Source organism: Atractosteus spatula, chromosome 12 (assembly GCF_055471065.1).
Source record: "Atractosteus spatula isolate fAtrSpa1 chromosome 12, fAtrSpa1.hap1, whole genome shotgun sequence".
In the NCBI taxonomy this organism is placed as follows: Eukaryota; Metazoa; Chordata; class Actinopteri; order Semionotiformes; family Lepisosteidae; genus Atractosteus; species Atractosteus spatula.
In genome coordinates this window covers 29,349,285-29,363,460 of record NC_142717.1, presented here as the reverse complement: position 1 = coordinate 29,363,460, position 14,176 = coordinate 29,349,285, and the positions used below count along the sequence as shown (strand labels likewise).

The 14,176-nt window shown below is 37.8% G+C and overlaps 1 protein-coding gene across 2 annotated transcripts in view; it reads right to left on the bottom strand.

Annotated features, from left to right (window-relative positions):
- Nucleotides 1–663: 663 nt before the first annotated feature.
- atp9b (ATPase phospholipid transporting 9B) overlaps nt 664–14,176 on the bottom strand; it is a 152,164-nt gene continuing 138,651 nt past the window's right edge. The window contains exons 23-30 of one of the 2 annotated variants that reach the window (XM_088928992.1): nt 13,646–13,710; nt 12,852–13,007; nt 12,060–12,124; nt 10,902–11,010; nt 10,184–10,241; nt 7,716–7,919; nt 5,364–5,396; nt 664–4,204 (exon numbers count right to left, since the gene is read on the bottom strand). In XM_088928992.1, coding sequence (XP_088785118.1) covers nt 4,068–4,204; nt 5,364–5,396; nt 7,716–7,919; nt 10,184–10,241; nt 10,902–11,010; nt 12,060–12,124; nt 12,852–13,007; nt 13,646–13,710 — 827 coding nt within the window. In that variant the 3' untranslated portion in view covers nt 664–4,067. The remainder of the gene's footprint in view (nt 4,205–5,363; nt 5,397–7,715; nt 7,920–10,183; nt 10,242–10,901; nt 11,011–12,059; nt 12,125–12,851; nt 13,008–13,645; nt 13,711–14,176) is intronic. The other variant, XM_088928993.1, reaches the window with a different exon arrangement.

Below are 14,176 nucleotides of genomic sequence, written 5' to 3'. Positions count from 1 at the left end.
CTAAAAAAATAAACATTATGCATATGAGCACTGAGCTCGCGCTTTATGCAAGATTAAGAACATGTTTGGAGATAGTATATTTTTTATATTGCAGACCCAGCATGTCAAAACTCTAGAGATGTCTAAGGAGCTGCAGCCTTCATTTCTAGCATCATGTATTTTTAAACAGTTGATGAAGTAAAAGATATCTGAAGAGAGAAGAAAGAAAACACAACGTAGAAGGCTCCATGGCCAAAACGTTGTGTTTTCTTTCTTCTCTTGTGCTTACAACATGGAATAAACCTATTACTTATTCCTTTGCAGCCTATGCATGCTGACGCAGCTACCCACCTAAAAGATATCAATACTTCAGAAGATGCTCAATGCTCAATTTGCTCAACAAGTCTTTAATTTTGTATTAAAATGTTTGCAATTCAATAATTTGCTAACCTTTTTCAAATACAAGTATGCAGACTGTACATTAAGGGTTTCTCTCATGAGTGATGCCCGAGTAAAAAAAACACTGAAAGTTGTTAGAGGAAAAAAATATGAACAATGTGAAACTTCACCACCTTGTGGGGAAAAATTGGAATTGAATTCATTCATTGCATTCAAGAAAATGCAGCAGATACACGGACCTACTGTAACTGGCAGCACAGGAATAACAAAACACTTGTGTCAGAGTTTTGTAAAAAAATCAATTTATTGCTCAATATTCAATTTATTACCAAGAATAACTGTTAGAAATCTGGAGCCAACTACATGGAAAGCATATTGAATTACAGTGTACCAAACCAAAATATAGTAGCTATAATGCAACACAAAGGTTTAAACATCTTTGTACATTAACTGGAGTGTTCAGAGGTACTGTTGGAGGAAGGATTTACTACTGTCTAGTTTACTGTATGAAGTAGACAAGAGATAAATGGCATTGAATGGAACTGTAGCCAGTTAATCCATTCCAAATGATGGTTTATTTCAGAAGTCACATGAAAAACTCATTTGCAGACCTTAAAAGATGACAAGTATTACAGAGCACATCCTTGTGCCTTAAAATGTTGGTTACATTGATGAAATGGTTTGATGAAACAGTTTTGAATGAACTTCCGAATGTGAATATACTGAACGAGGTTCCCGCTCTGTATGCTAAAAATTGAAAGCAGTTTTAGGCTGAATAATTCACCTGAGCAAAATTAAGATGGAATTTCAAGGCATTTTAATTATATACTGTATATTTGTTTTATATATTATATTTTTATTCACACAGGTTTTCACACAGAAACGTTGGTAAACTAAAACTTAGGGCTGACAACTTTTCATTTTCATGCCTTTCATCGCTATCTGCGATGAAGATAGGATTTGCACTCGCAAACACCAGACAACACTGGAATGAGCGCGGATATTTCTCTGCCAAAACATTCCTTAAAAAAGGCTGGGTGTTTTGCTCTTAGTACTAATTAAAGGGGTAGTCACTATTCTACCCACTATACACTTGCCAAAGGAACAACACACTTCTTGTTAAATTTAGATGACAATAACAATGCAGTATTAACAAAACCAGCTGGTGGGGGTGAGCAATTGCAACATATTTTGCATTATTCCTGCTTCAACCGCAGTCAGAAGAAGCAAGAGAACTAACGTGACTAAGTGAAAAGAGTGAAGTTGGTCTTCTTAGGGGATTTGTGTTGCTGGTGCATACAGTAGTTAAAGACAAGCTGTTTTGATAGGAATAAATGGAAAGATGGCAGCTCTGCAAATGTTACAGAGACTGTGGGTAAGATCATGAAAGCCAAGGTATTCTCAATCTTCTTGTCTTACTGTACATACACTAGTTTTCATGATCAAATAACGCCAAACCAGCCTCTTTAAAATACACTTAAACGAATGGGGAAAGCATTTGAGTACAATGGCAGCCTGAGATAATGAGAGCAATACAATTTGGGAGGGTAGATGTTTCATATGATAAATCAAATTCCAGCGAATGCAAATCTGCTTTGTTAGTGTGTCTGAAAAAACATGTACTTTTTTTAATCCTTTCAATGAACAGTCTTTGCCATGAACGTGGCACTACCACAAATGTGCTGAATGGGTGATCAGTGCAGAACTGCCATAAAAACAGTTTTGCTGTTGCTTTGCCTGGGAAAAATTGTGCAAACTGAAAACACTGAATTCACTCAATTCGCGCACTGTGATAAAAGGAAAAGCATTTTTGGCATCATACAGTATTTGAGGTACTGCTGCAATTATGTAGATTGAAATCTATGTAAAGCAAATGATAAGATGTTTTATCTCTTCAATGAAATATTTGCTAGCTCCACAAGATGATTTATCTGAAAACACATAGCCTCCCAAAAAAGGCAAAAAGACTCATATGGATGTTTATCAGACTTCTCATTAGCTTTCATTTCTACGAATATATTCTATTTTCTACACCCCATTTAGAATTTGCTTGGCTCACTGCTCACAAACTCACAAGCTCACAGTCTTAATACCAGCATATGAGGGATTTGAGATACAAATGGCATGTCATCCAAAGAGACACTGCTTGTGAAACCTTGCCTGTGAAAACAGGTCAGCCATTTGCTGTGCACAGTAAGGCCCAAACAGCAAGACTTGACTCAACTCTTGTTTGAAGACAAGATCAGCACGGTCTTGCCCAACCACAGGGATCATTGTGGCATGGATCGACCTGGACAACTTTCTGTCTCTGGTGGCCAGTTGTGTACTGCCCTGTGAGAGCTCACTGTCAAAATGGGCGACTTTTACAGCCCAGTGATCTCTGCTCTGTACAGGGCTGGGAATGCACTTTGAGTGAAGCCTTTACCAGCTTTGCCATACCAAAGAGCAGACTTTTCTCTGTGCAGACCAGCTGCTGCTTTTGGCTTCCAGTATCTCACAGTGGTACGGAGAAACCTCATACTGAACCAAATCAATGAAAAAAGAGCAGATTCATGACTGGATTCATATGGAGAATCGCGAACGACTGGTATACGATTTTCACTGCTTGAGTGTCTGATAGGAATTTACAAACAAATAATAATCCTTACAAAACATGATTATTTTTTTTCTAAGCGGCACATCTTGCTTTGACAGCAGGGTTTCAGGCATTGATCTGCTCCATATGAAACAAAATTCTCCAGGCCTGGTACAAATCTCTGCTGGTTTAACTTGGGAAGGCAGAAATACATACACACCACCTGTTACAAGTAATATTACATACAGTGCTCTAATGTTTTCCTGGAACACTGCTAACCACTGTATTCACAAGAGAGCAACTGCATATAAATCTACACATAACTAAATTCCGACATGAAGAAAAACTTCTATGATTTAGAAGTAAATTGATTGTAATAAAGAAAATGCATGTGATTTGGCTTCATTTGATGTTTATAATAGTACTGAAAAAAAGTTAATTGGGAAAAGCAATCTAGGTAATTGTTCCCGGAACAAATACTGTGCTACAAAAGCGGCTGCACTTAATTCTATTAGTGCTTCATTATTAATACTCGCTGTATTACAAATAGAACCATGTCAGCAGCAGGAACTGTACAGGGGATGCAGTCTGAGGACATTAAAAAGCTGCACATATCAGCTCTTATTTACAGTGGGAGTTCCCAGATGAGAACAGGAACAAAACCACAACCTGGAAACTCCTGAAAGAAACTCAGAGGTAATTCTAATGCAGATTTAGGACAAAACAATTAGATGGTCTTTAATGAAAGCAGTAGAGAAAGGTAAAAAAAAAACATCTTTAAAAAGAAACAAACCACAAGAAAAGTAGTAAACAAGAGGAATGACAGAGAAGCTGAGAAAAAACTAGAACTGTGGCGTTAAGTGAGACATCTGAAAACATAAGTCTGTATAGCCTTCATGTCCCTGAACACAGAAGGGACGGTATGCCTTTCTCACAGCCTCTCTCCACACTTCCAGTCCCGCTCACTTCTGTCTCCTTAATCCACTTTAAAAGCTCCAGCCGTTCTAACGTCCTGATCCACCGACCACCACCTCTCCTGCAGTGTCCAAGTGAGGGGAGGGGGCACGATTCCACCACCGCGGTAGAAGGAGGGAACGAAAATCCAAGACAAAGCTCATGAGGTAAGCTTGGAGTAACTGGGAGGGGAGAACTTGCGTTTCAAGTATTTGATAATGTACAGTGGAAGACAGCTCACAACAGTTATGGCTAACACTTTCCATAGGAAGGCCAGGGTTGTAATAAAGGCAAGGTCTGAGGAGAGATATAAAGAGAACAAAACACAGAAACAAGTGTGAGTTAAGGCACAGTCCAATCATCACAGAAGCATAATCACCAAATTTGTCTTTTCACCTTTTCCCGTTGCTACATATAAAGAAGGTATATCGAGCAATTAATGAAATCAGCAGACACAGCTTCACAATCTGAGGAATACTGAGAACGTAAGACTATCAAGAAATAGCTCCTTAAGTTGTGCCATATATTTCCAGGTTTACTAAGACAGCCTAACATTGAACACACGTCTTAAGTGTACATTCATTGTGTAATGAATTACTACTTGAAACAGTTAAGTTCTAATACATATTCTACTAATACACATTAAATTACACACTCTTTCTGCAATCAGCTACTGTATTAAATTCACTGATTTTTTAAACGAGCACCACTAGGGGTCTGGACTGATATTCTTCTCTCATCTAAAACCAGTCTCCTCCACAGTTACTTACACATTATGGGTGTAACACAAAACTGATGGTTCCAGATGAAGATTGCTCCTGACCTTATCGGTCACAGAGGCACTCAAGGTGTACCTAATACATGCTTACATGTTTTACAGGTGGTTTGTAATGGGGTTTCTTTTGAGTGTATGAACCTTCATGGGGAACTGGTGGGACTGTGCTGATGAGCCCATGATTGCTCCATCTGAATGATGTCTCTCAGGTTCCTATTAATCTTAAGGCATTTTACTGGAATAGTCTAACTGCAGACAAAAAATCTTGGGAGGTTGGATTATTGCACTTGGTTGCACTAATTTGCAGAAATTGCTTTGATACAGAAATAAGTCAATGTAGAACTATGACAGCACAGTTGCATGCCTTTTCTTTTCATCAGAATGTCTTCAATTAGCCCCCTGTGCTTGTGAGCTCCTTTCTCTTCATGTTTTTCACATCAAATTTTGTTTTCATCAACTAGGTTTAAAAAAATAATTTGTCAGAAAATAAACTTAGCTGAGATATCCCTAACAACAAAGTATAGCTTCAGAAGTGATATTTATTATGCTATTATGCTAAACAAAGTACTGAATACCATTGTTGGGGATAGAGGGTATGTATCTGACTGTATTTGAGTTGTAAAAATCCTTTGAGGAAGAAGAAGAGAGAAGTACTCTCATTTACAGTACATAAGCACCTACCTAGGAAAGCTCCAAATGACACTCTGCCTATACCTGTTCAATGGAAAAATGGCAGGGACAGCATGGAAGAGAAAGGCAGAGTTTAAAAGTCACCACAGAAGGCAATACAGCACAAAGTCATAAAAGCAGCACCCGACACAGAACACTGAATCTAGGAGAACAGTGACCTCTCATTTGTTATGTTTAAAAAGGAAGAAATTCATGCAGTCCTAAAAGCGACCATGGATTACAACACCACATTTCCGACTGCATGACTGTTTGGTCTCATTACGCACAAGGAGGCAGTCTTGTAAGCAAACATTTATAGCAACTTGCCTGGAGGAACATTTATCAAGTCATTTTCTCCATTGCCAAAGTAAAAATATACAAAGTAGATTTAATCAAACCGTAACACTCTATGACCCACAGACTTTTTTTTTATTATTGCCATGACTAATCAAAGATTATAATATTTCACTGGTGCACTAATGACTGGCTTTATACAGTTGAAACTGAACCACACAGTTTCAAAAAGTAATGTACTAATGGAATGAAAAGGGGTTCATTTTCATCAAATACATTTACTTGAATGAGACTACAAACTCTGTCATAACCGCTTCATGAACACTTCATGAACAAAATGCATAAAAACCATACAGCAAAATTCACATAAATGTACAGTAACAGGGGCTCTGTTGCTAAGCTGCATTTAAAGATAGTCCTTGTCAGCTCTCAAGTCTTTCTTGATGTCTTTATTTTCAGCTGACACTTCTCTATCTGGAGTTCTACTTCTAACTTCTGTCTGAAAATGCGTCTCATTCTAAACAGTTATGAATAATCATGTGCCATCAAAAGTCATTTTCACAAGGACATTAAAAGTACATAAAAACCAAACTAATAATAATAGATAAAGTATATTTCACATTCTTATAATGTTTTGTAGTGTTAATGAAAGAGTTATGACTACATTTTTCAGCCTCATTTAAGGCAAACACCTACTGTATGACCTAAGACAAACAGAAGATAAAAAACCAGAAAACTACTGTTCAGATTCTAAGCCTGCATGATCTGCACCACAACGCGTCACAACAATGTTACAAGCCACTGTAACAGTGCTTGTCTGAAAATGCTACAGCTTGTTAAGGTCCTTCAAATGCTTTGCTTTTTGTTTTGTTCTGCCATTGCTTGTTGTCTGGCATGACAGTTTTTGGTTTCGGAAGCTGCCCATTTGTCATTGAGTGCTCAGAGGTCCTATGCAAATAGAAAACATGAATTGTTTAATGTAGCTGGTAGTGGGATTTGGAAACATACAGATCTGCACATGAACAATGAGTCTGCTATATTAAAATTTATTTTCATTGTTCACATCTTTGCAATTTATTTGAACATCCTGCATTTGTGACACACAGGGGTGTCCTGTTGGTCTGACATCACTTAAAGATGCTAAAGTAAAGCCCTTCCCTTAGCCTTGATGAAATGGAACTGCATGTAGTTTTATTTTTAAAATAAAACAATCTGTGACAACAGGCAACAGAACACAACCCCAGCAGCAATCTATAACGTTAGGGCTCTAAAATTAAATATACAGGTATATATGGACATGCTACTTAAACAGTTACAGTAATGTGGTGATGTACAACACTATATCTGGAAGTCTTCTGATTGCTCTTCAATTTTTACTTCATTATCTGAAGTACACTTAGTTAACATTCTGGATACTGCTATTAAAAGAAAACTGATGTATTCTTTGAGCAAGCACAGTCAAGGCAATGTGACATATCACACAAAGCCCAGTCACCCTCTCTTGAGTGGTAAGAAAAAGGACAAAGATTAAAAGCTCTAGTCCACAGAACTGTAAGCAGTGTCTCAAAGGGGATTATTACTGTTACTAGTGTTTTATCTATTTTGAAAGTGGATTAAAGCAGAATCTCATCATAACCTGACAATGGCCTTTTTTACAAAGTCAACTGCAGAATTATTTTTTCAGCACATCTTTCACCAATTAATTCTTTCATGTTCATCTCACAGCTATTGCAACACTTCTTTCGTCTTCTTTAGGACTTCACCATAACTAAATCAAGTGGGGACCTCTAGTGGAGAAATCTCAACACCACACACAAATATAAAGCAAGAAAGCAAGAAAAGAGAAGACAGAACAGCAGGTATTAAATACAGAAAATCAGAAAAATGATTGGCCGTGCCTACTTTTAAATTAATTATTTATATCAGATGAGATTGTGTTCCTTAGATTTTTATCAGCTGCACTTATTTGATACAATCCCTTTTTGTATGATGTGGAAGTACACATTTCATAAAGGTATCAGGTAAAAGGTCAAGTAATGAAGACGCCGCTCAGAAAGTAGCCACACTTACCAAAATACTCATTAAGAAAGGCAAGGGAGGCCACATAGCAGCCAAGACTGAGGAATTCGCCCACAATCATCAACCAGTGCCACGTCCTGATTGTGAGAGCGACCATCAGAAGCTCTGTCAAGATGAGTGCTGTGAAGGAGATGGCCACCACATGCACAAACTCTGACTCAAACAGCACCAGGGCTCCATACATTAGAATACCTCCTGGAAGACAAAGAGACATTCCCAACAGCTCCTTTAAAAAAAGAAATAATTCTTGCTCCTTTTAAATCATGGCTGTTTCCATTGTTGATTCCGAAGATGTCCATAGGGATAGTCAATACTGGGACCTGATCCAATAATGTCATCAAAGGCATTGACAAAGTCAATTCAGATGACTTCTACTAAATCAACATGGAAACACATATAGCAAAATAGGAAAAAACAAACAATTGCAGAATTTATGCTATTTGTACAAATGCCACATGAGCTAAATTACTTTCAGAATCAAGAAAACAGAATGAGGCTTACTTTGGTCTTGGGACCAAGTTAGTGACTACCTTAGCTTCTGTACTGTGTATTTTCTCCCTATTTTACTGTAACAGGACAAGCATTACTGGCTTTATTAAGTTCTAACTCCTTGGTCCTGTTCAATCTATTGTGACATTGATGATTACAGCTGGGTTTTATACAAGTTTAAGAGCTGCTGTCTCCTTGCCTCCTTGTTTAGCTTCATTTGGAGTGTCAGTACTTCAGGTCAGATTCCTATCCAGAGAATGCCCCACTTAGTTTATATACAAAACATTTGTTTATTTCTCAATAACAAAAGCTTTGGTTAGATATTTTTTTCTAATAAAAATAAATATATTTATAAACAGCGATAATTCTAAACATATTATAACAGAAGACACTTGGAAGGGATGATGATTTTTAGGACTGAGCATTTGAAATTTGTACGAAATTGAATGCAGAGGATTGGCCAACTCTGAGAATATTAATCAGCACTTGACAGCTGTCAAAAAGGAATGTGCATATTTCAGTACATTGCATGCACAATATACAGTACAAACCCTTTTTGAAGTAACGAAAAGCTCACTTAAACTAACTAGTGACTAAGATTTCTTCCGTTGATGTCAGAAGGCATTGCTGTTCTAAACAGTCTTCATAGTGTTAATCAACCAGTGACCATAACTAATTTTCGGGTACATTATTACAAACATATCTTCCGATAGAGAACACAAAATGTCTAAAAACATGGGACTTCAGTTGCTTAAAACTGCAGGCACACAGATTCTTAAACAGTATGCATCTGAGTGTTTGTATTGAGTAATAATATATTTTTATTCAGAGAGGCATGGTCCAATGTTTTGACAAGTCTTGTAAAGGGTGGTACTGGTGATCAAAGTAATGTGTTATCAATACAAAAATTATATTTTATCATGGAAAACAATTAATTTGGCTTTTTGCAGAGAGGGTATAAGAAACACTGGGCTTTAGCTGTGTAGAGAGGAAATCTGGGATTTGGAGGAGGATGTGACTTGATTGAAAAGTAATAGTATTCTGATCGCGCAACTAACACTTCCTGCTGTGACTCACTCCACTGTCTGCTTACAGAAAACTGGTAATTCTATATTTGTAAGTACCGAGAGATACCTGGGATACTTGCTAATTCTAACTGTAATAGGCCTACAGTATTTTATTGTACCATGACAAAAGCATTTCCGTAATCATATGCTTCCTAAATGTCAACATTACAAAGTTTTGTCAAACCCTTATGGTATGATTTCTGAATCACAGGGCTCCAAGGAGCTGAGATCGTAAACAGGTTTAAAACCTCCCAGCAGACTGCAGCCTTTTATCTCCAAGCTCATTCCTTCACAGTAGGATCTACTGTGTATACAGTATGCATGTGGTGGTAACAGCTCTAATATACTTGCTTACATTGGCTGCCTTCAGAGCTGGGTAACAGACACGGGAAACTGGGGAAATGTGATACTGGCAATTAAGTGTTTTAAAGAAAAAATTGCATCGCCTAGAGCTTTTTCACTGAACGGATCTGTATGATGTTTACTGTATTTTGATCGTCTTTCATTTATTTATAACATTGCATAAATTGTGCTTAATAGCCTCTAACCGATCACATAATTGCGTTTCCTTACATTGTGCACATTCCACAGAGGCAAACTCTGTGTAATGAAATGTGATAGATGAGCAGTCAAAATTTTTGCTTTTTTTTTAGTATTAGCCTTTAATTAAAAACAGAACTGTTGAGATGTCATGCATCAATAAAAATACCAATCCTTATAGCACAGAGCACAGCTTGGCTGGCGCTTACTGAAATATCGATTTACCAGATAGACCAAAGGCAGCATGTAACTGCTGATGACATTCGGAAACCTAAGCTACTGGGAAACACACTGTAGAAAAGAAATAAAACTCTACAGGGAATTAACCATCAAATAATCATCAAAACATTGAAATTATTTTACCTTGATACACGCTTATCAAAACCCAAATGAGAAAAGTCTTAAAGGACAGCGAACGACCCTAGAAGAAAAACAAATGTGTTAAAAATGAATATGCAATTGTAGCAATGAAGTATGCTCTTAATGGGTTTAAATACTGTATGGGGGGCAAAACTGTGATAGACCACTGCCCCCTCCCAGACCCACTGCACATTCAGGAGAAGTCCTGTGCTCTCTGTTTCTTCACTCTTCAGGAAACAGTATGAACGCCTATCTTATGAGGCACTTGGATATATTATTGCCTTTAGCCATGTAGATTCAGAACCAATCAGAGAAATTCAACACCTGTAGAAGTCCTTTGCTGAACAATGCAAATTTTCTTCTTCAGAGGTGTGAGTTACAGGCTCACTGGGTATTTCATAATTTATTGCCAGTGCACTTGTGCAACCACAAAATACTAAAATGTTTAACAACATGACAGGCTTTTATGACAAACTCTGTTACACCTAAGATAAAGTAGTACAGTGGCAGGGTCTACAAGTCCAACTTCTGTGTAAATGTTAATGAAAAAATTAAATATTAATTATTATAAATAAATGCATCAGAAAACACTGACATTTTTTCAATATTTTTTCAATTATAACAAATACAAGCAGACACAGGATGATCCCAGCCAGCTCACACTGAGGTTTCCATTTTCAGCTGGGAATCTCCTGATCATTGCAAAGCTGGAGTTCGTTACCTTTGTGAGGTCCTTGTAAAGTTCTGGGTACAGGAGTGCAGTCTCTGGTTTCACATCCTGGTCTAAAACCAAGGAGAAGACTGGAAACATTGTGTATATCGTTGCATACCTAGGTAAGCCGAAACAACGACAAGTCAGTGGCACAGTTCACTTCAGGGGTAAAGTTAATCTAGCCCTAAAATTAGGTGATCTGCTCAATTAAATGTATGGCGACAACTGCCATCTGTTGTTGCTGGAACCTGGACCACACATATGGGAATAACTTTACAGCAATACACAATGGAGGGCACTGCATTGGTTCAATGTGAACATCAATTATGCCAATTACAATAAGAATAATTACAATGTGTGGAAGGACATGGGGCACTGCACTGGTTGGGGTAATCAGCTGGTTGAAGCTGATTATCATGGTTCGATGTGGATGCTCGCAGGTTAAATATCTGCTACAAGCAAGAAAAAAAATAAAGTGGGATGAGTTTTAATGAGATTCAGAAATATTTGTAGCTCAGTCTCATCCCATTCCTCTATCAGAATGACTTTCAGCTGACAACGTGCTAAGAGTGAAAGTGTATGGTAAGAAACTAAAGTACAAGTTCCTTGATTCCATTGGCTTTCAGCAGGATTGAGATCTGATAATTGTTCTGGCCAAAGATCATTCTCATCAAGCCAAGTATTTTCAGTGACTTTGTCTGTCACTGAAAGCATATTAATTTGAATATGAACTCCTAATATTTCAGAACTCCTAATGCTCCCCAATGTACAGTTTTCCTAATACAGCTGCCTGAATAGGCCAGATAACTTTCTAAACACCCTGTACATCAATGAGCTGAATCTGGGTGTCACACTTACAAAAATGTTTGTTTAAGGAATACACAACTACACAAAATATAATCCACTTAGATAAATTGTTTTATCTGTTTATTCATCCAAAGTGCCCATACTAATTGAAATAATTAAACTGACAAGTCACAATCAAAGACACCCAGTAGAATCCTGAAGAAAAATCATACATACTCATGCGCAAACTATTTGGCTCTGAGTGGAGGGCTTTATTGGCTGAGGCACTTAGGAGTCTTTGTAAAACCTTTATGAAGTATGAACTGGCCTGGGAGACAGTAAAATGACTCCCTTATTACAGCAGGTTAGAGAGGCACATACCCAACCATGAGGAATCCTTGGTACAAGGGGACTGAGGCAAAATAGAAAACAGAAGAAAACACTGCCTGGAATGAAACACACGTTAAAAACAACAGTTTAAAAGTGGAGCAGCGATCCTGAGTTGTGTCAATTGTTGACTGGGTCTGCCAGTGTCTGGCAGGAGTGGTGTGGAATTAACTGAGCACACTGCTAAACCTCTGGTAGGGGGCTGTGTTGTGTAAAAAGATGAATGGCTGGAAGGTGGGAAGATCGGAGGAGTCTGTCTACCCCTCCTCTTTCTTCCTCATGTGCAACTGAGGAGTTTGGAGTTACAAGTCGAGAAGTGAACAACACAGTAAGCAGTTTCAAATTGGGCGGGTATAACAAAAAATAATTCAAATTATTAAAAGCATAAAGAAGTAGAGTGTTTACTTTCTAGAACCCAACGCAAAACAACACTAGGACCTTAAACCCAGCATAAAGAAACAAAGGGTGACACTTTACTGCACATTTCATATAGCTGTCTTACATCAGTGCTTTACATTCACAATTTAATTTCTAGGCATTTGGGACCCTGCTAAACAGACTGAGACATTATTAGTCTTTTTTGACAACATAGTTAAACAATACCATAGTGTGTAGAAAAATGAACCAACTGGTATAAAAAACATCTACCTTTCTTGTCATTTTCCTTTAAGTTACACATTTTGAGAAGTAGTACAAACTTTCTAATTACAAAAGATTTGACTGGGCAATCTGACGACTGCTGTCTTCAATTCCCCTAAATTCTCTGACAGACAGTGGTAGAATTACCTGCATTGTGGAAATAATAAGGCCCCTGTGCATAACAAACTGCCCGAGAGCAGCTGAGCGCTTGTAGCTGTTGCGTCCGTGAACCATCAGCAACCTGCCAATGTGCTTGAACTGTGTGATGGAGAAATCAGCAGCCAGAGAAGCTTGCTTCCCTTCCTATGCAAAAATAAAGTCCCACAACACAAACTTCACTCTTGCAATTCATAAAAATGCTGTTAAGTAAAGGTGGCTAAAAGCAGAAAAGTTAGTTTAATTTATTTTTAAAAAGAACAAAACAAAACAGTATTTAATAAGCACAGCTGAAAATAGGTTAAGGAGGGGAAGAATGGCTGTTCTAGGGAAGCCAGTGTTTTTTTGTTCTTAGTCACAGACTTCAATAAAAATGTTTTCAACTCTTCCAAGAGTCATGGTATGTAATGATTACTTCTTTAGACACAAAAAGCTGTTCTACACCCTGGCAGGTGACGTTTAACCTAAAGGGATACGATTGCAGAATAAAATGTGAAAACCGAAGGAATCAGAAAATGAACACAGATAATTTGAGATTATGTCAATAAAACTCTGCTGTCATAATAATCAAAGTACATCTTTGTCTGAGTGATTATTCTAACAGTGCTCAGACTGGGTTTCCTGTAGCAGTGCTAACAGATAATAAGCAACTGCTTCCATCAAACCCACAGTGTCACTGGCAGGTGGAACCATGACTAATAAAGGCAAGGACTCCAGAAGGCAGTTATTTTAGGGGCCCAAATTAAAGCATTTTGAACATGTTTCAGTTTTCCCTGTGTCTTTACCTTTCCTTCGATACCAATCCCACAGTCGGCTGCCTGGATCATACTGACGTCATTTCCTCCATCACCTGTAAGGCATGAAGACATCTTTGTCACATGTAGTACAGGTGGCAGGCTTGGGAAAAAAAGAGTGAAATGGAAGCTGCTGTGCTTTAGGAAGCTGTTACTAAAAGGATGAAAGTAAGCAAACTGCTATGTTCTTAGGATAATACAAATAAGACCGGAGGCTCCTTTTTGCTGTATACGACTTTATTAGAGTACGTACTCCCAAAAAGGAAAACTGCAGTGACAAACTCATTTGAAATCCATTCAGCTCAAGACAGAAGACTTCTACAGTTCTGCACAGGATGGAAGACCAACTTCTAAGCCACAATAAGGAGAAATGACAACTAGCAACACCTCATGGAAAATGGGCCTGGTAATTTTAGAAAACGACTGTTTGCCTATAACGTGCATTTATCGGATCTCAGTGAGATATTGTACTAGTCAAGCTCTTAAAGAAATAATGACAAAACACATTGACAACCGACACAG